This window comes from Pezoporus occidentalis, unplaced genomic scaffold, assembly GCF_034315485.1.
Source record: "Pezoporus occidentalis ecotype Australia unplaced genomic scaffold, CSIRO_AGI_Poc_V1 ctg29, whole genome shotgun sequence".
Classification (NCBI taxonomy): domain Eukaryota; kingdom Metazoa; phylum Chordata; class Aves; order Psittaciformes; family Psittacidae; genus Pezoporus; species Pezoporus occidentalis.
In genome coordinates this window covers 416,181-442,943 of record NW_026914829.1, presented here as the reverse complement: position 1 = coordinate 442,943, position 26,763 = coordinate 416,181, and the positions used below count along the sequence as shown (strand labels likewise).

General features: G+C 39.5%; 2 protein-coding genes across 5 annotated transcripts; one reads left to right on the top strand and one right to left on the bottom strand.

Annotated features, from left to right (window-relative positions):
* Positions 1 to 12,308: 12,308 nt before the first annotated feature.
* On the bottom strand, positions 12,309 to 19,922 carry LOC134167449 (uncharacterized). 4 transcript variants are annotated; one of them, XM_062626115.1, is made up of 3 exons: positions 18,849 to 19,922; positions 18,080 to 18,325; positions 12,309 to 13,641 (listed from the first exon to the last, which is right to left on the bottom strand). In XM_062626115.1, exons 1-3 carry the CDS (start codon positions 19,282 to 19,284, stop codon positions 13,565 to 13,567), a joined length of 759 nt encoding a protein of 252 aa, XP_062482099.1. In that variant the 5' UTR covers positions 19,285 to 19,922; the 3' UTR covers positions 12,309 to 13,564. The 4 variants fall into 4 exon arrangements, 2 of the variants coding, with proteins under 2 accessions (XP_062482099.1, XP_062482100.1); XM_062626116.1 differs by lacking the exon at positions 12,309 to 13,641 and adding an exon at positions 15,727 to 15,866 and having other exon boundaries at positions 18,849 to 19,299; XR_009966185.1 differs by lacking the exons at positions 12,309 to 13,641; positions 18,849 to 19,922 and adding an exon at positions 18,547 to 18,747 and having other exon boundaries at positions 17,495 to 18,325.
* LOC134167451 (uncharacterized) lies at positions 19,229 to 26,663 on the top strand. Its single transcript, XM_062626119.1, has 2 exons — positions 19,229 to 19,267; positions 26,504 to 26,663. Exons 1-2 carry the CDS (start codon positions 19,229 to 19,231, stop codon positions 26,597 to 26,599), a joined length of 135 nt encoding a protein of 44 aa, XP_062482103.1. The 3' UTR covers positions 26,600 to 26,663.
* Positions 26,664 to 26,763: the final 100 nt, after the last annotated feature.

The window sequence follows — 26,763 nt, the reverse complement described above, 5'->3', positions numbered from 1 at the left end:
CTGGAAACATATAGAAAACATTATCAGTAACACTTTGGTTATTTGTGAGAGGGGAATAAGGAAAAGCGTGATGATTTCTACATATTAAGGAGAAAAAAAAACAAACAAAAAAACAGTCCAGCATCATGCCTTAGGATTTTATCCCCATCTCACTCTCTCTCACCTTTCCCTCCTCCATACTTTGTACCACAGCTCTGAACCTGAGCAAGATACGAACTTTTCAAGGACTCATCTGTCACTGTGAGCTACCATCTTAAATGGCCATAATTGTAAAGCTTTAAAGTGCCACTCACACACAGACATAGGGACCTGTGAGAGACAACACATTAGAAATTCTGTACTCGCTGCACACATCAAAGCTTGACAAGGCTTGTAGTGATTAGGCTGGTTTTGCACTATCTCCATAACGTAAATGACGAGCCCATCCACATAGTTTTGGAAATCTTCCCCTTTCCTAGCTGTCTCCAGCTGTTCTGACTCAGAGAGGTTCTTCTAAAAGTGAAAATTGCAGCCACGTAGCCCAATTTTTTTAAGTGTTAAGGACTCAGACTGTAAAAGTTGTCAGAAGGACCTCTCCTCTAGACATACAAATTGCTAAAAATACTACTTTATTTGAAAAATGAGGCCTTTTCAGTTAGACACATGAAATTAATGGATTCCTTTGACCTTAGCCTCTCCATATTTTAGCTTCCTACAGTCAAATAGGGATAAAATAATTCCATTATTTCAAGTGGGCATTGAGATAATAAATCAATGAATTTTTGTGGTGATTCCAGAGATACATTTCATAGAAAAGTCTGTGAGAAAGGTAATGATTCAGAGAAGACTCTAAATACTGTGCAATGTCAGCAGTAATGAATTAGGCAATATTTTAAATATGTTCTTCTATATCATAATACATAGGCAGTTGGATGCCAAATTAAGATTGCAGAGATATTTTTCATTCTGTCACAAACATTTTATTGCTTGGTTTCTCAACCTACTCACATTTTTATGTTTGTGCATATGTCTATAGTCTTTAAAACAGTGAATTTTGCAGCACCAGCACTTTAAGTCTGTAGTTAATGGCAAATTCTAAGGCCTATGAATAGAAAAGGATTTATATCGGTCTGCTGAAATAATTGTTATTAAATACTACTCACTTTATTTGCTTTTACAGTCTGTTTTCTCCCTGTATGCCCTGCCTTGCATTTTTGTAATCTCATGAAAGCTGAAAAGTCACTTCAGTGACACTGTCCCTCATTGCTTTACAACATTCTCACAGCTCTGCAGTTATGCTACCTGAGCACAGAGCTCTATTTATAAACATTTTAATCTTTCAGTTGCTGATCATAATGAAAAATAAATTACCACTGCACTATTCGAGAAAAGATTCACTCCCAGAATTTTGCTTACAGATTATGAAATCAGATAAATGAACCGAAGAATAGTTTACTATTTCTTGCCTTGTTGCACCTCCAAGGGACATTTTTACAGACAAGTTTGTTTTAGCATCCCTTAGCTTTAAGGAAGGTTCAAGATTTCAGTCTATGCTACATGTCAGGGCATTTAATGGCATTTTTAACTGTTGACAGTTAAAATCAGCATATATAAATATGTCCTTGATGTTCTAGAGATATGAAGGGGTCAGCAGGAATATATTTTCTACTTTGTTTTGTCGCTTGCTCTTGCAGGTGTGGCTCTCAATTAATAAAGAAATAGATTTACTAGGTAAGAAAGTGCCACATGTACATAAATAGTGTCCAAAGAAAGCCACCGCTTGACACTTTAACTATAATTTGAATAAAGTGGAAATTGTAGTATTCAATAGCCTAGATAGAAAAGACAACACACCTATCTATTTACATCAATACCATAGTTAAATCCAAGATGGAAAAACACCAAAAGTAACAGATGCTGTGGCAAATTTTGCACATCATCAGAAAGAAGATATGAACTGTTGTTTTATTTGTATGCTGTTCAAGCAGTCAGACTTCTAGAAACACCCTTTTAAAAAAAAGCATAGCCAAAAAAGACTTAGTCTGGACACTGTGACAGCCAAGTAGGTCACCAAGAAGACAGCCTAACTAATGTAAAACAGAAATAATCCTGAAGATAGCTAAACAAAAAAACTTGGGGATCTAGCTGAAGCAATCATCTAAATCCTAATGAAAAGAAAAAGAAAATAAACAGGTTATACAGAACAATTTCTCTAAGAGAGGTCACTATAAATCCAGATCAACAAAGATTAATATAGCAACAGGAGAAATCTGCAAATCAATTTTACAAAGTAAAAGTCCTTTATCTCAGTGACAAATTAGAGACAAACTAAAAGCATGCAGGAGAAAATCTGCGATCTCTGGTGTAATATATCAAAGTTAAGTCTAGAATATCATCCAGTAAGTTTAAAGCTTACAAATGTAAAGAGAACATAAAACTTTTGATGAATCCTGAGACCAGGATAATTTGGTGTACCACAGACAATATCTATGTTAGAAGTATGATGAAATCCCAGTCAGAAGCAAAATCCCCTATCCAAAAGCATACAAAATCATGATCACTGTTCTAAGCTAGGAAGTATAAGCAGATACAGCCTGAGCTTGCTTTATTCACTGGAGCTTTTACAAGACAAAAATGATGGGGTTTTCCAAGTACATTTGCTGTGCTTCTGTGAGTTTATCCATAATGAAAGAACTACAAATTATGGGTGTTAGGATAGCATTCAGATACATGCGTAGGCTTTAATTAGACATAGCAAGCTGTTAGGGACCAAATACAATATCACATAGAACAACAGCTTTTGAACATTACAGCCTAAGCTTAATAAAAACTAAAATTCAGTTAACTGTGGACTGCATTGGGGTTCCCATGTTATAGCAATAATAGCAATATGTTTTAATCTTTCCTACAAAATACAAATTTGCTTTAGTCAGAAGACAGCTCGTATTCAACATTCCAAAAACTGTTCCTCCTGTACATTTTCCTGTTTAATCAGATAATAATTATGATTCCTTCAAGTAACTGTAATCATGTTTGCAACTCCAAACATCTGCCAGTTTTGTAAAAAAAGCTAAATAGACAGGGTAGACATAAAGAATTCAGAAAGATCAAGCTCTAAACCCAAGGCTTAGATCCACTAAGGATTTGACTTCTTAAAAATCAGTGATTCAGTCATAAAAGCAAGGATATTCAAAGGCCACTGAAAAAAATTGAAGGAGTAGGCTCTTTTTGAACACTCTGAAAATCCGAGGTATGATCATTGAGCAGAGTAGCATTTATTTTTCTATCACGCACTAATGATTTAGCCAATCAGATTAGAAGAGAGCAACAACAGCAAAAAACCCAAGAGTTTTAGTAACAGCACACCTCTTATGATGCGAAGGTATTTAAACATAGCAACAAACTAACAAGGTACGCGAGAATGATTGTAAAGAGCACTGGAATAACTCAGCTCACGAGGCAATGTATACCTGTAGGATATGCTTCTAAACCACACTTCAGAAACAGATTCCCTAAGAGATCCCTGCCCCATTCTCTTCTTTTTTAATAATCATTGTCTATTTGCATCTTACTGACTGAAATTCTAAGGTCCTGTCTCAGTAAGCTCTGACCTCAAGAGGAAATCTCGACAGGATTTTCTGCACAAAGTCTGATTCTTCAAAATTAATTCAGGGACCTAGCATGCATATTCTATTCATTCAGTTATTCAACAATTCATTAAAAATGTGCTGGTTTTAAAATATATCAGTATTTGCTTTTCCCTCAGCATATAAATGATTCTTCCTCAGCCTTATTGAGAAGCATGGAGGCCTTACATAGTAGTAAGGAAGATGAATACAAAACATGTGCAAGCACTGGTATATGAAAGCTAACTTCGGCAACAAGTTCATAAGCTGTCAGTAGTTCACTTCAATGTCCATAAGGGCTGGTAGGAAGATTTGCGTTTCATTGTGGAGACTGGGCCCAAAAAGCAGGTATATTTGGATTATAGGTTTCTCCAGCAACTATCAAAGTTTTAAGAGGTCTTTATTGCAGATTGCTGACCTACATTAGCATTTAAGTATGTAAACAGCATAAATGCATGAAAAAAATGCTGATATGTTAGAATACTTTCTGCATTTGTAGTTTCAGGATATTAAATAATAGATCATATTTGCCTTTACCAAAGAAGATGGTTAGTTACTGTTGTGGTTTAAGCCAAGCCTGGAACACAGGCATTTTTACACATATTGTTTCTTGGAGTACAACCACAGTGATTAAAATATCTCAAAAAGAAAGTCAGCTAATTAATCTAGTCTTTTACCCTATTCATGAAATAGCAACAACTAAAAATATTTTTAAATATGTACTGAAGTAAAACTAGTTCTCTGTAAATATCAGTATTTGTTAATTTGTTATTATAACTTCCTTGCAGTTATCAGTTATCAGGAACATCATTGGGTTTGTTTTGTCATTATATGAGAGTATAAGTTTACTTAATTATCATATATTTCAAAAAGGAAGTTTATCCACTTTTTCTTTAACTTCATTTTGTTTAATTTCATTAACTTCAATACTTTTCCATTATATTATTTCTTTTAACAAGCTGGACAGCTTAATTGAATATCTCTCTTCGCCTTTCTCATCTCAGCTCTCCAAATCACTAGACAGTGAAAAAAGGCAATTGGCAATTATTAACTGGGACTTGTCTCTACTTGTTTTACACTTTAGAAGTGTTGCATAAATCCCATTATTCTTAAAAAATGTCCTTTTGCAGAAATTCCTAACTATATTTTCCCTGTCATATCAATGGAAGTGTTAAAACCAGTAACAGCTGTGGTGCTGACTCATTCCCCATTGCCTCCAAAGACATTGGGCTGAATTAATATGAACAGTATGTTTAAAAGGTATTTTACCCATGAACAGAGCAGTAATGCACTGCTTTCAATTCCAAAAGGTCGCAAGTCAAAATTGCAAACTTCTTTTCCATAATTTTAAGGCAGGAATCAAACATGTCCTACTGTTATTTTGTTTCTATGTTCAAATAAGAGGCAAGTATCTTGCCAAATTTGAAGAGCTTTGCATGATTTAAAAAAAAAAAAACAAACAAAAAACACCAAAACCTAACCTTTTTCTTTAGAAAATCTAAAAATTTATAATTTTTAATATATAGCTCTGTAACATCTATGTGACAAAAGCAGGTGATGCACTGGGTTGCAAGTTTCTCTTCCAGTAATAGAATATAATAGCTTGGTATGAGCTCAAATTTACACTAATTTGCTCCTACCTAGTATTTCTACAATATTTTATTCCTGTGCACCCAAAGCAAGTGTTTTCTGCCCTTCTTAGAATTCAGCAGTTGCTAGGTAATAATTCCAAGCCAAATTCCTCCAAACCAAACACCAGAACTCTCAGTGGCAAATAAGCTAGAAAATAATTTTCTTCTAGAAAGTTTTGGAATTATATGTCCCTTGCAAAGACTAAGATTGGAAATGTGAGTTCCCTGCTCTCTTGTGCAGTCTTCTTTTACCTAGAACAAAAGAAAGGGGAAACTGAAAAATAATATACAAGATGCTCATTTGCAGGCACATGCAGACCTGCTAGAACTGTACTGCATTTTCTACCACTGCAGTCTTCGGAACACATTTTTTGCCTTAACACATCTACCTGTCCCACACACGTCCTACTTTCTTCTCAAATTAACTCAGTATTGTAACAGTCATCTTTTGGCCTTCTCTGTTAAACTGCTTGTATTTTATGGTGAACAGCCAATGCTATTGACTAATTTTATATAGCTAAAATTAAAGGACAAAAAACTTTACTAAGTTTTCCTTTACTGAAAAAGTGGCTTTTTAACATAACTTGGTTTATGTTTTTATTTAAGAAGAGATAAATCACACGAAGCTGGGTCTTGTCTGGAAGATTTCAGTTCCCAAAATACCAGTAGTATTCCAATCATCAAAATAGGGCTTTGTAGAGGCCATCCCAATTTAGCTTAAGTATTGCTCTCCTGACACTGTCATTATATGAACACAAAGCTCTTCCTATTCTCAGCTCCCACTTGCTGTTTATAAATAGATGTAGTGCTCAGTGCAAAAACAGGTTGCAAACAAGATGGAAAGAACCAGCAGTGGGAAATAACCTACCTTTTTGCAGGGGGCTAATTATTTTTTGCACTGCTGTAATGACCAGAGTCAAAGCACTAGAGTACCCTGTGTGCTTTAGAAATGATCTATGTCCTTTGAATCTTCCTCAGGATTTTGTGGACATGATTCATAAAACAACATCAAAGCAGAGTCCAGTAATGATAGGTTGATCAAAAGAATAGTTGAGATTAACAATAATTTTCCTTGTTTTTCCCACACTACCACTTCTTCATGTTTCTTCAGGCAACTTTTCTGCCTGGCACTGACAAGGGAAGAGAAATTTTGGTGGTATGAGGGCAAAGGAGAACGTAATGTCACTATGGAAATTAGAAGATCCTCACTGCATTCAGTGGCAGGAGCAGTACGTAGGAGACCTACCAGTGACAGCTGTTGGCCCACAGCCCATGCGATCTGGCTTGCCTGAGGAAAGGTGTGATCAAATTACTTTGTCTGGACAAAGAACAATTTGTATAGGAAGAAATGATCTTAAAAGTCTCAACAGAAATTGGAAAATTCTTGGATAAGTTTCTCCTTGCAAGGGAATTGCCCTACACATGTTCTCTTTACCCTCTTTGACTTGTTTCTTTTTTTTAGAGAGATGCTATTAACCTTGCAAAAATGCAGAAAAATCCAATAACCCTATAGTCAAGACAGTTATTAGCTCATAAAGTTCAACATAATGTCTATCTGGTGTGCTCCTAAGACTGAACATAACCTGTCTTCCCAATACAGCTTGCCCCTGATACTCCCAGCTGGAGTATTCATCCTCTATTCAAAAATCTGAAAAGTGATCCAAGAAAAATATTTAAACACTTGGTCCCACGAGTAGGTTTCAAAACCAAGGATTTGGCATCCATATGACATATATAGCACACAGCAGTATGTAAGTGACTTAAAATGAAAACACAAAAATTTGATACCCTGCTGCCCAGAAAATAAGAAAACCCAAGGACAGCGACATGTCTGAAATCCATCCTCTCCAGAAATGCTGCATGTAATGCCAGACAACAGTGAGGCATTCCTGTCCACTCATGATCCACAGTCATGAATTCTTGCTTGATAGTCATCTGGGTCCAGATTTATTACTTTCTTTCTAGAATGCAACAGAATGGTTTCTGCATACCTGCCCTGAGGTTAACATACTGCTAAGGAAAGGACTGCCTCAGGTTTAAAATTTGTCTTCAATCAGAAACCCAGGAGTATATTTTCTAGAGATTTTTCTAACTGACACATTAGCTGTACGCTGTAAATAATGTTCCAGAAAAAATAACACATTTTAAAGGAGGCAGAGAGGGAATTGGGAACTTATGAACCAGTCAGACAACTGCAATTCTCAGAAAAATACTGCAATAAACAGCCAAATAATTTGGAGGTTTTTAAGAGATAGCCTAAAAGATTTGTAGGGAATCCCTTGAGTTAAACCAATTTAATCTCCTCCTAAACCAGACTATAGGCTTTGTGAATAGGAGAAAAGAAGAAAGGATCACAAGTACTAACTTGCAAGTTTTTTGATACTTCCATGAGACTTTATTTCAAGCAAAGAAAAATTTGTTGATGAAACTAAAGTAAGACGGGTGCAGAAGCACTTGAGAAACTTTAAACATTTTTTTAAAGAATATTTAAAATTAATAGCTCATTGTCCAAAGGGAGGGGTGATGGAGTATAAGACTACAGAAATTTTCCTTACAACTGGTACTATTCAATAATGCAAAATCAGTAAATTAGATTATCACATAAAAGAGTAATTTATTACAGTTGTATTTTATATTATGTTTTGGAGCATACATAAGCAGATTGAATGACAGAACTAGAATTGTCATGCTTAACAAAATTCTCTTTAGGGGCTAGCGAAAGTACAACTGCAAGATGACTACACAGAAATTCTTTGAAAAAGAATCTGGGAGTCACTGTGGTTTGTAAGCTAGGGTGAATCAACACTGTCTTACTGCTGTGAAAACGCAAGCCATACTGGGATGCATGAACAGTGTTGCAGACAACACAGTGAAGTAGTGTTTCTACTCCCACTGACATGGATAGATATTAAATTGAGTACTGCATCCTGTTTCAGGCATCTAACTTCAAAGGAGTTGGACTAACTGGATGGAACAGGATAAGGAGCAAAATATGTACTCTGGAGCAAAAGACTAAGGGAACTGGTTTGCTTAATTTCAGAAGAAACTAAACCTATAGAACTCCATCAATGCTTTAGGCAGATGGTCCATTAGTTGCTCTAGAAAATGACAAAAGCTGTGACCAAAGTGCTGTGAAGTATTAAATTTCTTCTATTGTCCAGAGCTGAAGCAACAGCAAAACAGTGAATGCAAATGAAGACGGATCTAGAGGGAAAAAAAAAAAAATTAAATGTAAACTAGGAAAAAAGAATATTTCAAATATTTAACTACATTTGGAAATGCATTTTAAAGTATCTGTTTCAGGCCATATAAGTTAGGGAAATATTCACTGAAAACCGAGGTACCTACTCAGCAAGTCTCTGTTTTTAACCAGATGACTACTACCCACAGGAAGGAGGGCATCAGCAAAATCTTCCTTACACCATTTAGTCCAGAACAACAACTTTGACAAAGAGCCATTAAGAGCATTAATGCAACTTTCAATACTTAGTTTAAACATTCTTAAACAATTAGATTTCGAATTTAGAAAGGACTTAATACGAAATCAGAAGTTACCATATATTTTGTCCAATGAAATCAAGTAAAATTCATTTTGGATTATTGTACCTCCCTCTCAACTTACAGGGAGATCTTTGACATTGATAATCAGCAAATACCATTTATTATGGACATCAAAATGGGTGGAAAATGGTGCCTCCTAAGGTCTATATTTCATGTTAAAAGGCATTAAAAATGTAAACTTTGTTGAAATACATACCTGAAATCTATTTTTTAACATGATGTATGGTTGAAACTGTATTTTTAAATGGATGTTTAAAGACTGAGCTATTGTACCTTTTATATAAGCAGCAGAAGACAAGGTTTCAATTTGGCTGAATGCACCCAACCAGAAAGCAGTAACCAGAATCCAGAATTCTTTTTGTGTCACATTAACTAAAGTTATGCCCATAGTTCAGCTGAGGTATATTTGCAGCACAGAGCTTTATTAATCCTACAATCTAGGGATTTGTCCCTTCTAAACTGACATTAATCTCATTGCCAGCCTTTTAGTTTTCAGTCTTATTATGCTGAATTGCTTAAAATATAACTGAAATACCCTGTACCTCCTTGCTCTTCTAGATCCAGCAATAAGACATAAATTACTAGTTGTTAAACGTATGCGCATTATCGTGGAAACCTTGAGACTTCTGTTTAAACAATTATCCAGAAAGAAATAAACCTAACTTAAAATCCTGTTTCTTTAATCACTGTCTATCCCAGATCTACCTGGGCCACCAATGATACCATTGACTATGGATATAAAGCATAAATAATCAGTGAGTCAGAGACCAAAACAGTAAGAAGGTAGACAACTAACAGGTATGGCACATGTGTTCAGCAAGGATTTTTACATCTTGTTAGAGAGTAGAAGAGTAACAGGAGAGATCGAGAGGCTATAGTCACTCACTATAGACTGAAGATGCAGTACAGTCTCAGGATTAAGGGAGTCTTCTGAGAGATACAGGCTCAAATCCCAGAAGGTGGAAAAGAGGATTACATTTGCAGTCCTGTAGTCCTTAACAAGTGCCTTTGACCTTGCAGTATTAGGCAGATACCACAACACAGTTGTATTTGGAAAGCATGTGAGGCCCTCCGTTTATTTTGTTTTTCTTAAAAGTGCATAATGCTGTAAAAATGAAACTATGATGGTTTCTGTTCCTCATGGTTTCTAAATGATTTTAAGGTAGGGATAACAAAAAACTGAAACAGATGTTGAAGAGGTTGTAGTATGCCAACTATTGGAACACAGCCAGGACAGGTGAGAAAAGCATCTGTCAGGAATGACACATACTGACCCATAACTTTTTGTGACAGCAAAATGAACTGGATGACTTCCTGAGGTTCTTAGCTAGCTCCATTTTATTCTGATCATCTATCCTTCAGAAGGGATCAGACTGGTTTTAATCTTAGCAAAAGCAGAAATTCCTCCCACAGGTTTAAAGACTATAAATTCACTTGAAATGTAAGAAATTTAGATTCAACTGAATAATTTGAAACATTGAGGTATGTTCTTAGGGCTTGCAAGTACTGTACATGTCATCTTAACTCATATTTTAAATACAGTATCACTATTTAATGTTGGGGTGATAAGAGAATGTATTGAAATATTGCAGAAGAAAGGTAGAAAATCATGTCCTGTGAAATACTTGATGTACTGTGTCACCTAACTGAATATATTTATCAATAAACATATCTGATTGTGCTGCAATTTTATCAGTTTCCACAAATTAAGTGGATTAAAGTCTTTTGGTATGTAGCACACCTCAAAGTAAAATATCAGGCAGAGTATGGGAACAGATACTGTTTAGAACTAAGCCTACATGGTTTTAGGTAATAATAGGGTACGTTTTATCAGATGATCGATATGCTAAAGCCACTGGTAAGGAAAGTCCATGTCATTCTAGATTGGCAAGACTTGGCGTATCACTTTTGACATGGCACTCAACCTCACATAAAATCTACAGTTTCAACAGACACAAAGGCGGTCTTCCTATCACAGGTTGTTAGGGAGACTTCTAATGCAAAGATGCTTCACTTCAGTATGGTTATTGTTTTCATATGACTGTTATTAAATGTTATAGGACAGTAAACATCAGAGGTATTCAGGGTATCACAATGTAATTTTAGAATTCACCCTTTACTTTCAGATTTATTCTTGCTTGACACATTATCTGCCATTAGAGTTAAAAGGGGGAAAGTATTTTTAATATTTATAGCCACTAATTTTAAACATTACAGTTTGACTCACTGAAAGTGTGTACTTTAGCATGAATAAATACTAACACAAAGCTAAGAAGTACTACAAATAGGACTATAATTAGACAGATGTGGAAATACCAGAATTTGACATCAGAAACGGTGTGCTGTTGCACAGTCATACATTTCTTGCTAATCCTATAATTTCACCAATTAAAAAAAATTAGGCATTTGAATACTGAGGAGGCATATGGAATGAAGGGATACCAGATCTTCAGAAAGGACAGGCTAGGAAGACCTAAGAAGGAGGGGGAATTCCCCTTTATGTGAAAGAGCAGCTGGAGTGCATGGAGCGGATACATAGGAGCGAATCAGAGTTCAGGTATTGGAGCATCTCTCATATGAGGCCAGGCTGAGCAAACTGGAGAAGAGAAGGTTCTGGGAAATCTCATCAATGCATATAAATACCTGAAAGGAGAGCAAAAAGAAAAATGGAGACTGGCTCTTTTCAGTGGTGCCCAGTGGCAGACCCAGTTTCACAAACTGAAACACAGGAGGTGCCATCTGAACATCAGTAAACACTTTTCACATTTTCTATGACATGGTCTAAATTTCCTTCTTGCAGAATAATTTTAATTGCAATTTAATGGTATAAGCTTGCATCTAAAGATGTAATAGAACTGCAGCAGAGCTTGTGTTACCAAGCTTTGCCTTCTATCTTTCAATCTCAGAATTAAAATCAAAGGCAACAATTTGCAACAATAATGAAATGCCAACAAATTAAAAATTGACAGTGCAGCGGATCAGTTGACAGAAGAATAGACTTGAGTTATATAAGTGGACCTATAAAGCTTTCCTGTGTTGGTAATTTGATGATATTTTGCTGTACAACAAAAAACAACAACAACAACAACAAAAAAACAAAAAAACAACAAAAACCAAAAACAAAGCCAAACAGAAAAATCAATGAACATTCCTCCCTAGCAACAGAGAAGAAAAATCAGGAGCAGTGTGGAGAGGATGATGAACAGGCAGTAACTGACTGATGGCTGCAGTAATCTGAAGAGACTCAGCAGAGATCACTGTTTAGCTCTGGCTGCAGCAGTAACACCAGGCAACAAAATGTAGTTAACATTTTAGACCAAGAATGTAAATGAATTTTCACATTCATAAAAAAAACAATTAAAAGGGAATAGTTATCAGTCCTTGCAATTGTAGTACATCTTGTAATTGCCATTAAATGTCAAAGATATTATTATTAAAGTACCAGTCTAGCAGCCTTCATGTGTAGCACTGTTGAAAGACATTAACAAAAAAAATCAGAATTAGATTGCAGTTTTGTAACAGCAGCTGTATAGGATCTTTATGCTACAATTTATTACATACATGGTCATATCAAATATGAAGAACTATAAGCACCAAAAGCTCTACCTGTCATCTCTATGGCTAGGCTCTGATTTGCTCCCCTAACCTGTCTTGAGAAAATATTCCCAGGCTGTCAGCACAAAAGCTTGCCGAGATAAATGCCATGACATATCCAGAATGTCAGACCACTGGACTGTTCCAAAAAGAGTCACTGTAGAAAACCTAACTTAAATGAAATCAAAGGGCCCAACCTTCCTAATGACAGACCTAATCTATTTCAATAGTAGTAAATAGGGAGACATGTTGTAAAAGTGCATAACAGAAAACTTACACGTGAGCAATACTGTGCAATTTTTTTTTAAACTATTAATCTTTAGGATTACTCCTGTATTACTTAAATATCATCTATTTGAATTGTATGGTGCCTAACTGCCAATCATGAATGTTAAACCTGCTGAGTGACAATTACAACAAAAAGAGCATGACTTTTTCAGTCATGCAAAATCCTTCTTTAGGAGACCTCCAAAGTTTTGACAGATACTGGGCAGAAAGTCCTTTACTGAGACAATTCTTCCATTGAACAGACAGAAGTAACATGAGTAATTCATTGAATTTTCCCAATAAATAACTGAAAAGGGGTTTCACAATGTTTGATGGTGTTTGTGAAGTATCGATAGTAGTTCTCTGTTCCCTCTAACCAGTTCCTGACCAGAGTTCCAGAGAGAAACGGAAAAGGCCTTCTCTTCCAAACCCAGCAGTTTTATGAGCTGAAAATAGAAAACAACTCATCACTAAAGCATATGGACATGATCTATGCCAAGATCATGATGCTATACCAGAAATGTTTAGCATACCACATCTCCTATATAAAGCGCCCTATTACACTAAGAGGTGAAAGGATCTGTGCTAAATCCTCATAATGAATTCTGATTATTTTTCTAAATATGCATGGCCAAAGAAACCAAACAAACAAGAGCCCACTGTAAAATATTTCCATTTTGGTAACGTGCTGGAGCAACACACATAGATTTCCCACAATAATGAAGAGTGTACCACTCTTCAACCAGTTCATTCCACTCAGAACCACAAATACATCAAAAATATCTTCAGCACATCTGTACAGAAATTTCCATAGCAGGGCAGCTCCCCCTTGTAGCATAGAGCACGTCTGTCCCATCAATCTTGCTAGAAGCGTTCCTTAGGTACTATATGCCAGCAGCAGAGGGCTCAGAGGCATGCTGTAACCATGCGAGTCCAAGCCATGGAAATAGAACAGGCTTCCTGACTACACAGTTGAGCAAAACCTGGACACAGGAGAAAAATAAATTAACATTTAACAATCATGAGACTTTTTAAAGGACTGATCAAAATTAAGCAGTTTGAAAACAGACTACAACTGAAAACATCCATCAAACAATAAAGAAGAAAATATGTTAGAGGGGGCAATAAATGAGACCAGCCACAGAAATGAAACTGACATAGTGAAAATTGACATAAGCAACAAACAAAGTAATTTAGAAGAATTTTATATAGACAAAGAAATTATTATCACTGGAAAAATATAAAGAAGCAGCTGGTTAAATTGTAAGTATTAATGAAGCTTACAAACATTAAAAGCAGAATTTCCAGGTGAAACAAAACGTGAGGAGAAAAAGTGCTAAGAGTAGCAGTGGTAAATGTAAAGGAGTAGGTAATAGGGCACATGAAAAATGCCACACAGAGATTCAAGACAGTTGAGTTGTTTTTTTTTTTTCTAACAGTAAATAAGGTAACTTGAGTAGGCTGTGGTCAACAGCCTGGTATTTCAATAGCTAGCATTGATGTTATTTATAAATAAAAATCCTTCTACTCCTCACAATTTCAGGTTATATATCTAAAGATCACATAAGGATCATTTTTACTGTTACCACAGCACTGCCCTGGGAGTTCATATTGGCTTACTTGTACATTAAAATCCCTGGACTCTTTTGAGAGTAACAGAAACATTCTTAAAAATTTCTAATTCTTGCTTGTGTTCCTGGTTCTAGGTGTTTGACTTTGCAAGTGTTTATGCTGAAATTACACTTCCAAGTGAATCTGAATTACTAAAAAAAAAAAATCTAGATTACTGACAAAACTACACTGACATCCTTGCTACTTACTATTAATCAGTCTTTGCATCAGTCACACTTGGTTTTTTTCAGTGATCTTTGATTACACTCCTTTGATAGAACTGTTTGAAAACATGAACATTTAGTGTTACAGCTATGTAGTTACTTTTACGCCAATCTTGTAACCTTATCAAAGCATTAAGTCAGCTTTCTTTACAACAGCAATTTTCCCTAGAACTGTTGATTTGCATTAAGTATATTCTTATACTTTAATTCTTGTTTTAATCAGCTTAGTCACATGAGTTTTCTGTTAGACAACAGTCTAACCCAGTGTCGTGGTTTAAACCCAGTCAGGTAACTCGTTCACTCACTTCCCCCCCTTTCTTGCCCTCCCCCTGCTCCCAGAGGGACGGAGAGGAGAATCGAAAAGAATGCAACTCCCACGGGTTGAGATAAGAACAGTTTAGTAACTAAGGTATAACACAAATCACTACTGCTACCACCAGTGATAATAATGATAAAGGAAATAACAAGGGAAGAGAATACATCATCTCACCACCAGCCGACTGATAACTCGAACCCCCCAGCCCGACCAAGCTCTGACCCATACCTCCTCCAGCCCTGCAGACTCCCAGCCCTTCCGGCTAACTCCCCGTTACATCCTGGGCATGACGTGCTGTGGTATGGAATACCCCTTTGGTCAGTTTGGGTCAGGTGTCCTGTCTCTGCTTCCTCCTGGCTTCCCCTCCTCCCTGGCAGAGCATGAGGCTCACACAGTCCTTGGCCAAACCAAAACATCCTTGTTATCAGCTCTGTTCCCAAGCTGAAAGTCAAAACACTGCACTACACCAGCTACCAAGGAGGAGAAAAATAACTGCTACTGCTGAACCCAGGACACCCAGTCATAGTCAACTCACTTATTTAAACATTGGCATGACATGGGTATAAACAGCTTTCAGAAATTTTACCACACAAAGCTACCGTTAATATCAGCCAATCAAAAATCTAACCAACAAATCCTTAAGTAAGTTAATTCACAGAATCACAGCATGGTTTGGGTTAGAATGGACTTTAAAGGTCATCTAGTTATAACCCCACCACCACAAGATACAAGGTGGCGCACAGCAGAAATTCAAATACAATTCAAAACTGTATTTTTGTCCATACGACTCGTAACTCCATACTAGTAATAGACATGACACCAGTATCTATATAAAATACCCCTGACTACATTCAGATTTAAAACAGGATTAGTCCACATAAACACACTGAAACTACAGTTAACCTACATTCAGATGATACTTTAACAAATTCAGATTCTTTTATTTCTTTCCAGTATACAATTGTTTGTGGGTTTTTGCCCTCATGTTATGATACACAAGACCCATCTAAATGGGTGCAACTGACTTCTGTTTAGACGGACTAAGGAAGTTAAGTGTCTGCAAAAAACAAGCACAGTAAAAATCAGAATTTTTATTTAGTCTTTGCATAATATTTACATTAGTTTATACATATAGATACACACTTCAAACATAACAGCAATATTTTAAAGCTTAACTTTCATAAATCCCATAGGAATGGCATTCTCAAACCAGAACACATGTACTAGCAAGAAATTAATACAAACCACTTCAAAGTGATGCATGGACACTGTGTGACTCCATGCTGAGAACTACTTCTACTTCTGCCTTGAGTTAAACAATAATATATTTTTTGGAAGTACATGAAAGTTGATGAAGATGATCAGAAATTTTAAAAAACTGCTTCGTAACTACATTAGGATTCCCCTTCTTGACAAAAATGGCTGAGAGAGCATATATAAAGTATATAGACTTTTACATAAAGAAAGTGACTAGGGAATCTTTTCCACTACTGTACTTCGGAGAATAAGGCAACATCAAATTAACAGAGATTACAAAACATCAGGTTTTCTAAACCAAAAAAAAAGTGATCATAATGTATACCTTACCATTATGATTTTTGAAACTGGTATTCCTTAAATTCGCTGGTTTAACGCACGACTTCCTATTAAAACTTTCTAAAAATACTGGTTATAGTTGACTAGGTAAGGGCTAGACATTCAGGCACTTTTACTTTTCACTCACACTGCTTCAAAAATATATTCAAATTCTACCCTATTATAGTCTCTTATCATAAAAGTGGTATTATTTTTCCTAATACCGCAACACTGGTGATGACCACATCTTTGCTCCTCAGACTAATAATGTCAGTTACTTATGAATTCACCCCAGTTCTCTTTACAAGCATTTTTTTTTTAATCTTTCAAGTTCTTCAGGAGCCTTTTCTCTTCCTGTTATTTTCTGCCTCCTCAACTTACATTGTTTCACCAGTTCAGTACCTGGCACCTTGTAACTATCCTCTTGTCTATCACTCCTATAAATATCTCTGTCCTATGATACATGAAATAGTGGACTACTCAATAAAGTAGTCTACTTGTAACATTCCATGTAACTCTCGTCACCTCACAGTGTAAAACACAGGAACTGCACCTTAAATACCAACTAGTATGACATAATTAATCACAACTAGGGGGTCCAGATAGGAACTATCACAATACAAATTAATCTTAAATAGTTAAAATGACACAGGCATTCTTTTGTATTAAAAAGAAAAAAAAAAAAATCACATGGTTTTAGACTAAATGATGGGTTTAGACTAAAAGCTTTCTAAATCCTTTCTTCTTAAGAGTATACTGTTTCAAAGAAACTGCCAGTGACTCTTTTTTCCAACCTACTGTGCTACAGCATTGAAAGGATATTGTAGCAGAAAGTAATCTGATCCTAAAATCCCGATCAGTTTAATGTGCAATGAAAAGTAAACAAAAGCCTGCATTGTTGCAGGAAAAAAAAAAAGCACCAAAAACCAACAGTGTGGATTAAAGCAGGTAAAGAACTGTTTGATCTGTCTCAGAACTCTATCCAGAGCAAACTGTTCAAACTTGACTGATGAGGGGAGCTGTGTTGACTTTTTCTCCTTCCCTAAAAAGCTTCCTAACACTGTAATCACCAACAAAAAAACCTTGCATTATTCCAAGCAGCCATTAACCTTGGGATCATCTTATTATTTGGTAGGATTCCGTGCATATTTTCAAGAAGTTTTACACGGAGAAGTGGAAACAGCTGCAAGTTCATCAGACAGAAGCCCAGAGTCAGACAGAAAATAAAAACACTCAAATGTAAATAAATACAGCCCAGATGTAGTTTATAACCCAGAAGAGCCGAATGTATTATCCTAGCAGAGACATAGCTCCCAGTCAGAAATTAGCTTATGCTCACCTGAAGCCAGGTGGAATGAAAGATAATACAGACACTGAGTAACACATCTCTCATGTAGATTACCATGAAAACCTCCTCTGTACAAGCCATGGTCTCTGCAGGTTATACAAAATCAGACAATTTGGGCAAAACCACAAACTGGCCATGCTTTGTACAAGCCAACACAAACTGCCGACATTCAGAATTGAGCTATTTATTTTCTAGACCAAAAACAACTTCTGCAGAACCTTGTAACAGGTAGAGTGACAGTAAAATAACACGCAGAAGAAAGGCGTTAACTAGTTAAATGTAACTAGAACAGTATCAGCCTAACTGAAGCTAAAAATAGCCTGTTATTTCATAAAGCTAGCGCTGACCCACATTGAGGTGTTTTCCAGGCCAGCCGTATCTGGCTGGGGACTGACTCCCATGCCTCCACCAGTTAACACACGGAGGTGACACCGCAGGTGTTTCCCACTGCCGGATTTCACCCTGGAGCCGTCCGCCTGTCAGTAAACCCTGTGTCTGAGGAGAAGGGGCTTCTTCAGGGCGAGAGACAGCGCAAGGCTGAGAGTCCACATTGTTTCCCACTCCACTTCTGCCATACTGGGCCGATCTCCCACCTATAAAACCAGAAACCATGATTTTATTTCTTTTCAAAAGCACAGAATAATTCGCAGACAAAACGCGCTAAGAGCTTCCGGTTAGCATCAAACTCGCAAAAGAGGTTTTGCGACAGGGGCGTGAAGGCGCTTAGGGGTTAGAACGCAGAGCCGCGACTGCTTCACCACCGTCCGCTTCCGAGGCCGGAGTGTCGCAACACGCCATCCCTTTCCCCCCTCACCATTTCCGCCTCTCAGGCCCGCCGGGCGCCCCGCCCTCAGGCACCCCCCAACCCGGGAACTGGCTGGCCGCAGCCGGCGAGCCGCAGCAGCTGCGGGGCGTCCATCGACCGCCCTGTGCCCAGGGCGCGGGGAACCGTCTAGAACTCGCCGTCCCAGGGGAGTCGGAGGCCGCGCCGGGTGGTTCAAGGCCAAGCTGCCGGCTGGGGGAGCGGCTCCAGCCCCAACCCAGAGGCGTGTCCCGCTCTGCCTGCGCCGCGCCACACCCCATCCGGCCCTGCCGCCACCCGCTTCATTCACTAACCGGTTCTCGCCGGCTGCCTCCGCCTCCCGGCTGCCCCCCATCTCCGCCCCTCCGGCCGGCGCCACATCCCCCGGCACCTTCGCTGCCGCCCCCCGCGCGCTGGCGGCGCCTCTAATTGGGCGAGAGAAACGGCCATCGGTGACGTCCACGAGAGAGGGTGGGTCCTGGGGCGCCAGTGCGGGAGGCGGCGCCGAGTGTCCCTGCTGGTGCAGCCGCGTCCGCTCCGCGCCATCCCGCACAGCCGCCCGCCGCCGCAGCTGTATGGTCCATCCCCGCTCTGCCGCTGAACCCCCTCCGGCAGCTCCGCGGCCTCCAGTGCCTCCGCGTCCTCCTGGTTCTGCTCCTCCTGCCCCCGGCGGTGGCGCCCGCACCCCGGCTGTATGATCAGGCTACAGTCTTCAATGAGTAACCATATTCCTGTGAGTGTCGCCCGCATGTCCGCGCCCTCAGCCCGCCTTCCCCGGCCCCTAGCGCCGCCGGCTGTCTGGTCCTCAGGCTGCCCGCGTGTGCCCTGCTACCGCGCCTCTCATCCCCCTTTCCCTCTGCCTTCCCCGTTTCCTCCATGTTTCTTTGTTCTGTCGCCCGGGCCACGCCGGCTCCGGGCTGCTGCTCGCAGGGCCGGGCTGCGGCTTCTCCCGGGCGGGCTGCAGGAGAGCCGAAGAAGCCAGCCCCGGTGCGGGGGTGCTCAGCCCTTTTGGCGCCCCTTAGCTACTTCTCTCTCCTGACGGTGCCCGTTTCTTATCTGCCGGGAGAAAAGGAGGGGGCGACCTCTCCGCAGCTCCCGAGCGGCCCGGCCTGGGCACAAAGCCGCTTTGTGATCCTGGCTGCTGCCGGCCCCTCCCGCCGGCCTGGCATTCTCCCCCGCCGGTGTCTGTCTGGCCGGGCTGGGCCGGGCTGGGCTGGGCGGGCGGGCGGCCGCCGGGAAGGGCAGCGCCCTTGCGGCCGCGGCCCCAGCACCCCCGGACTTTGTCAGGCAGGCAGTGGCGGGAGCCGGGAGCCCCCTGCCGGGAGGAAGCCGGGACCGGGCGGCGGCTCCGGGGGACAAGATGGCTCCGTGTCGGGAGCCTGATCGAAGCGTGATGCGAACCCGTGACCGCTGCAGCTGGGGCGACGGCCCGGCCCTTGGGGCGGTGTCACGGCCGGGAAACCAGCTCCTCACCGGGGAGAGACGGGCAGGCCGGGAGCCCAGCGCCCCAAGGCTGACGCGACGCTCGGGCGGCCGGAGCCTGGGTCTTAAGGGGCAAGCCAGGGCTTGCCCGTGGCTGCCCGCCAGCCCAGTGGTGCGGTGGGGAGCGTGGCCGGGCCATGCCGCTGGTTGCTGGGGCGTCCGGTTCTCGCCCCCCGCCGTGGCCCCACGTGTGCGGCCGCCGCCGGGGCGTGGGCGGCCGAGCTGCTGCTTTGTCTCCGGCGTCCTCGGGTGGACGTGAATCCTTTCCGAAATGAGTTTTACGCAGCAGAAGTGCGGTATGCACGAACTCCCGTATGCAGCTGGCCTTGTTCAGGCCGGGCTTTTAGATGGCTCTTCGGCCGGATGAAAAGTCCTCAGAGGAGTCACTCGAGTACACGTTGAAGTCGATGTTTCTGCAACAGTGTGCCATTATCCCTCAGAAGCTCACAAACGCGGTCAGATTTTGACCGAAGCTGCTTTTAAGATCTTGCCGTCTGGCTTTTCGAGGAAGGCATTTTCTTCCGGCGGTGGATCACGGTTTCAGCATCTGAAGTTTTTGCTTTCCTCATCTGCTTGCCAACTCCTTGCTCTCCCTTCCCCCTCCCAGGTAGTCTTGGTGCCAGTTGCTGCCTAGCATCTGTGACCGCAGTGCACAAACAGTGCAAGGCTTGCTGGTGGTAGTAAGTCCTTCAAAAGTGGGGAAGCAAGCAAGACAAAGCATTATGAGAATCAAGTAATCTACAGTAATAGAAGCGGGATTAGTGGTAGTTATGTGCAGATCTTGGTTGTGGTCTCATAACCAGATGTGCACAGAGCAAATGTTACGAACTGACAAATGCACAGTCTCTGTAGCGTGAGGGACCTGCAATTCTAGTGTTTCTTACCACTGCTGTAGACAACTTTCCAGTATGTCTCCGGCATCTGCAGTCTTTCCCAAGCAGTGAGTGACTCAGATGTATGAACCCTGTCTCCTTGTAATCTTGTAAAACTGTGAAATCAAAAAACATGAAGGTGACACTTTAAATGGCAGTTCTTACTATTCCATTGATGAAACAGCAGAGGGTTTTGAAATTGTTGTACAGGAAAAGAATTGTTTTGGGGGAAATATAAAAGAAGCAGCACAAAATTGCACAGCCATGGGAGGAAATAAGAGAGTGAGAAAGAAAAATGAGTGACAGAGTGGGAGCCAAAGAAGGATGTCATTGTCTTATCAAAACTAAATGTGTCAGGCAGTAAATAAATAGCATTTAGCCTTATCCGATAACTTCTATCTTGTGCAACCTTCCTGTTCTGACAGAATACATGCCACGTAAGAGTGCTGGATCTGTCCCAGTGTGTGGGCTGTCTATAAGTGATCACTTGTTCTCTTAAAGATTAACCAGAGCACCCAGATCAGAGTATTACTGAATTCTGAATAATCTAAGTAGCAGATAGTAACTTTACTAAAAAAGAAAAAAAAACCCAAACAGCTAAAATTCACTCACTCAGGTCAATACAAGAGGTACTTCTGTGTTAAATGTAAATCTGTAGCTCCTTACAGTTTTCTACACAGATTAAACTTCTTGTTTGGCACTCTTACCCTTATTAGACGCAGTAAAATAGAGCAGTAATGGTCTTTGCATGCATATGCTAAATTTCTCATGTTTACTGCTTTAAACATAATGGAGTAATTCTTGAGTAGAATGACAGGGTTTATGTCATTTGCTATTGAAGTGACAACATTAAGTCATTTTGACATTCTGTTTTCAGAAACTCTGGAGGCCTCACAAGGCAAGGACATGGTTTCTGTGATTTATTATTTTTTCCTGATATCTGCTGAAGCTTCTTTGTGGGATTTTTTTGGTTGGTTGGTTGGGGAGGGTGGAGGTTGGTCATTTGGGGATTTTTTTTTTCATGGTCCAAGCAGAACTAGAAACACAACCACATGGCCTCAGTTTTATCATCTCTGGAAGCTCTATTGACTTGTTAGGCAGGAAGCCTTGAGATAATTTTTTCTTCCCCCTAAACTGCATTCTTGAATCGCAAGAAACATCCTTCACAGAGCATGTTGCAACAAATACATGATAAAACCTTTGGAATCTCCCCTCTGTCATACATGAATGTATTTTCTTAGGCCATTGGTCACTTTCTCTGGTCCAAAATGGGTAGTGTTATCACCGTGGGTATCCTAATACAGGCATTTGTGTGCCCAGTAGATAGGAGACCCATCATGTCAACAATACCTAATGATGTGCCTCTACTTTGTGTAATGATTCTGCAGTTTGTACCCCTTACCCTCCCACTTCTTGTCTGCCTTAGCAGTTGCTACTTAGGCTTTGGGTAGTAAGAGAAAGGGGTGTTTGTCCCTCAGTCTTTCAGTAACTTTTTGTCATGTAGTAAGGTAGAACAATGAACTTACTTGCAGGTGTTCTCAAACTATAATGAAATGTAGTTCTAGCTTTCTAGTTCTGATCCTGTGGTTTCAGTAGTTGAGCAGGTGGTAGGTTTTGACTTCAGAGAATGTGGTAGCACGTGGTTGGTTCTGGGTATAAATGTTTCTGGTCTATGAGCAGGTGGATTGAGCAACTGTGAACCATCTTGCACATCTTCTGAGTGAAGTGTCCTGTAACTGTAAACAAGCACTTTTGTTTGCATGCTTCTCAAGATACTACCTCGTTGTGAACAAGAATGTCAACAGCATAGGATAACCTTAGACCTCTCTGCTTTCCACCTGTCAGTAACAGTCTAGTAAGTTACTTGTTACTTTCATAAGCAGTTTTTGCCAGACACAAGTGATTGTTTCAAACCCAGAATTAACATGCAACTGAATCTGCTTGTCAGTGAAGACAGATACTTTAGCTTTCAGCCATAAAGACATGAATTAAAGCTTTTCTTTTCAAGATGAATTCCTCTTGCTTGAATTCTCTTAACTTTTCCTAGCATAAACAATGGTAGATGGTACAATCATAATTAACATTACTTTATCCCATATTGGACAGGATACCTTCTCTTAATAGGTGGTCCTGGTGTATTAACCTTAGTTTTGTTTTCCAAGTTTATTTTGATGGGTCTAACAGCCTAAATGTTTGGCTTTCAGTTACTGATAAGAACAGTTGCTTTTATTTACAAATCCCTGATGTGTTAATTTTCCTCAAGGAAAACACGTGTAAACTGAAAGGAATATGCTGGAATACCCAGCTTGATGGTACAAACAATGAGTTGCTGTTAAGCATACAGTACTCTGCACTTGAGTTTCACTTCTGCAGCCTTACACTTACATACACTATCTTGACTTTTTGGATAGCTTACCTACCAACTAGTTAACTGTCTCAGACAATAAAGTAATTTAAAAGTGTATTTCCAAGCTTCTCAAAAGTTAGCTCATGCAATTTGAGTTTTCTCTAAGCCTGAAGTGGTCTTAATTACTACAACACTTTTTATAGCTTATTTCTTATCCTCCAAGTCTTTTTGCGAAAGGGTGAAGTATACTACTCTGGCTTAGTGCCATAGCACAAACAGTATGCCAGGGTACTACTTGTCTTTAATTTTCATTTGACTCCCACAACAGAACTAAACTTGGTTAGCAAAGCTGTCTTAAGGATAGTACAGTGTGTCGCTGGCCAGAGAAGTTGGTCTGCATGTGGAGCTTTCTGACTAGAAATGGTGAGAAGTGGTGGCATTCACATCAAAGGAAAATGTGAGCTTTGTTTCTTTGTACTGGAGCAGCAGTAGTTGCCAAGGCAAACAGTGAGAACTCAAGCTTAATATTGTGTAATATACTTGCTTCAACTTTGTGTAAGAATTTGAACTTTGCGCCCAGTTTCTAGATATGATTAACAATCTGTGTTTAAAAAGTAGGATTTATTACTTGACTAATGCTTTGCTGCCTGTCTTCATCTTTACCCCTGTGATCAGTTTGTCTGGTATCATACTGAGTACTAATTGTGTACTAATGACAGCATGCTTACCAGGCTGGATGAATCCTGATTACATCTTACTTCCTACTTTCCTCAGTGTGGGGTCATATTTACTGTTAACAATTACTCTACATTCTTTCCTCCCAAAAAATCTGTCTTGCAGATTGAAAGGTCTTCTATTTACCCTAGTGACTTCATTCTGTCTCCTTGAGCTCACTTGCATGCATTTCTGTTTCTGACAACCTTCACTCTACCAGGGGGAAAGACTGGCCATGGCTCCTCTTAGCAGTCTTAGAAGAGAGAAACATGAGATCTGCCAGAGCATGTGAAAAGCAGCACAAGACCTTGTGCAGCTCTATCTGCTTAAAGCTGCGCTGTTCTGTTTCTTAAACTAATTTAAAGTGACTTTAAATAAGCTAACTTTTGGTCTTTTTAGTTACAATTTTAGGTGTTCCTTAGGTCTGCTCCTAGGAGTCTTTTTAATACACCCCTGCCTTCTGCTAGGGCATGGCTGGTGTGTCAGATCATGATTCTTGGAGGTCTGAGTCTGAATTATCCTGGTTCCTGTTACTCTGTTGGCCTTTGGCTTCAGAGGGTCTTCTTATTCATTTCATGCCTTTTACATTTAGAGTTCCCACTGTTCCTCAAGCTATCACAAATAAAACCTTCATTCTACAACCCATACAGAAATGGATATGGTAATTATCTGGGGTGGCGGCCTAGTGCATATCAAATTGTCTTACTAGTTTCTTGTATTTGTTAGCAGGTTTTGTTTCTTTGGGGTGGGTTTTTTTTTTTTTGTTTGTCTTGTTTTCTGTGGTTTTGGTTGTGGGGTTTGTTTTGTTGTTGTTTTTTTGGTTTTGTTTGTTTCTTTTGATTTATTTATTTATTGAAGCCTTAAAACTTCTCACAGGGAAGCTATCTAAAAACATGAAAAGGATACCTGAATGTGTTTGGTTTACATTTTTTTTTTAGAGGTCTTTTGTAACATTGTACAATGCTGCTCTACCCATCTGTTACAATCCAATCTCCTAATGATTCTGATCGTTTCTGTTACTACTACTCTGTTACTGAACTTCCTCTTCTCTGGACTTACGAATGGAGCAACGCTATGTCTACAACATAAAAACACTGCTGCAATTCTTTAAATTATAGTTGTCTTTAAGAACTCTTATACTGCCAAGGTACCTAGATGACCTTTAAAGGTCCCTTTCAACAGTTATTCTGTGATTCTATACCTCTTAGAAAACTCAACACTTATTAAACTATTGGTCTCTTGTGGCTCCTGCTTAATAATAGTTTTTGTTAGATAGACTCACTGTAGTCTTATAGTATAAGGTTTAATGCCTGTAGTGGAATCTTGGACTAACTTCAAATCCTAGATGGCAGTTAATGACCATGATTTATTTGCATGTCACTTTTTCTTCCTGCCGTTTGGGAAAGTGAACGAAGATACTGGTTATTACCAGCACTTACTGTATAGTTGTCTTAATTTGCTTTCTCATGATTGGAAAGCTTTTCAGCACAGGCTGCTGCTTTCATAGTCTTTTGAATGGGAGGGTTTGAGTGTAGAACACTGAAATAATGTCTCTTATTTTCTCATGCACGCTTGCAGTGATTATATGTGTGGATGGATGCACAGAGCTTGCTTGTAGTTTAAAAAAAAATCTGAACACTGCTACAGTGAAGTTACTGGTTTTGTTTGCTAGAAACTAGATTTATGAAGGCAAAGAACTGATATTACGTGGTTTTAGCTAGACTGTGACCACTATCTTGGAATATTAATAAATTCATAGTGTAAAAAGGCAGATGAAGGTTGGGTCTTCAGCCTTTAGTGTGTGAAATGTTCCTTAGTCAGAAATCTGTGTGACCTGAAAGTCTCAAAAAATGTTCAGATCACAGTTTTTTGTTAGCCCACAGAGACCTTGCATTTGCTTCCACAGTCTCCCATTTGAGACAGCTGGATTTAGGTGAATTTTTTCTTTTTTTTTTTTTTAACTGGCTGTTCTGTATGTTAATTAATGATGCTTATGCAAAGTAAGTCTTTTGCCTTTAAGAAGTGATTTTACATCTATGTAGAGACTTGTAGGTTTTTTTTAAACACTAGAAATTGCTTGATACTCAGCTTGAGTATCAAACAAGGAATCTCATCCTTGCCTTCATGGGACTGCTTAAGGTCAGTATAACTTTAGTATGTGTTGTATGCCTCCCAATTCAGAATGTAAAATACAGTTGTATGGGTATCCTGGAAAAGCTGTGCTTCATATAAATACAGGGTTTCTTGAAATCTGGTGTCTTCTTGCTATGTTTATCACATTTGAATTGGTATTTTAATACATTTCCATTTCTGGTGTTGAAACAACCCTATATGCAAACTTTGTATTAATTAAATGCATTTATTTTCAAGTAATCCTTGCTAAGAAAGGTTAATGGGATTCTTGGATTAAAAAAAAAAAAACTTGTGAAACCGCTTAGTTGCCCTGATTTTAATTTTTAATTTTATAATGCTTGGTGTCTTCAAAACAATCTCACTTCACCTGTGCTCATTATGCTTCTTTTTTTGTTTTTTTTTTTTTCTCTTCTCTTTACAGCAGTTCTGTGGTGTTCTTGGTCACACATTTATGGAGTTTCTGAAGGGCAGTGGAGACTACTGCCAGGCACAGCACGACCTCTATGCAGACAAGTGAACTGTAGAAATTCATTACTACTCCACCAAGAAGCCCCCCTAAGAGTGGTTGACCAGGATAAGTAGTATTGAATTGAAATTGGCAGAGCATTTAACAACAGAATTCAGACCTGGATGGGGTAAACCTCAGTGCACTGCCTTTCTTTTGCCTCAGTATTACTGGAT

Coding starts and splice junctions, on each gene's coding strand:
- LOC134167449 (XM_062626115.1), bottom strand. CDS start 19,284: ATGCGGGCGACACTCACAGGAATATGGTTACTCATTGAAGACTGTAGC. Junction 18,326..18,848: donor GAGGCAGCCGGCGAGAACCG/GTTAGTGAATGA, acceptor CTGGTTTTATAG/GTGGGAGATCGGCCCAGTAT. Junction 13,642..18,079: donor TGGAAAACACCTCAATGTGG/GTCAGCGCTAGC, acceptor TCCTGTGTCCAG/GTTTTGCTCAACTGTGTAGT.
- LOC134167451 (XM_062626119.1), top strand. CDS start 19,229: ATGATCAGGCTACAGTCTTCAATGAGTAACCATATTCCT. Junction 19,268..26,503: donor CAATGAGTAACCATATTCCT/GTGAGTGTCGCC, acceptor TTCTCTTTACAG/CAGTTCTGTGGTGTTCTTGG.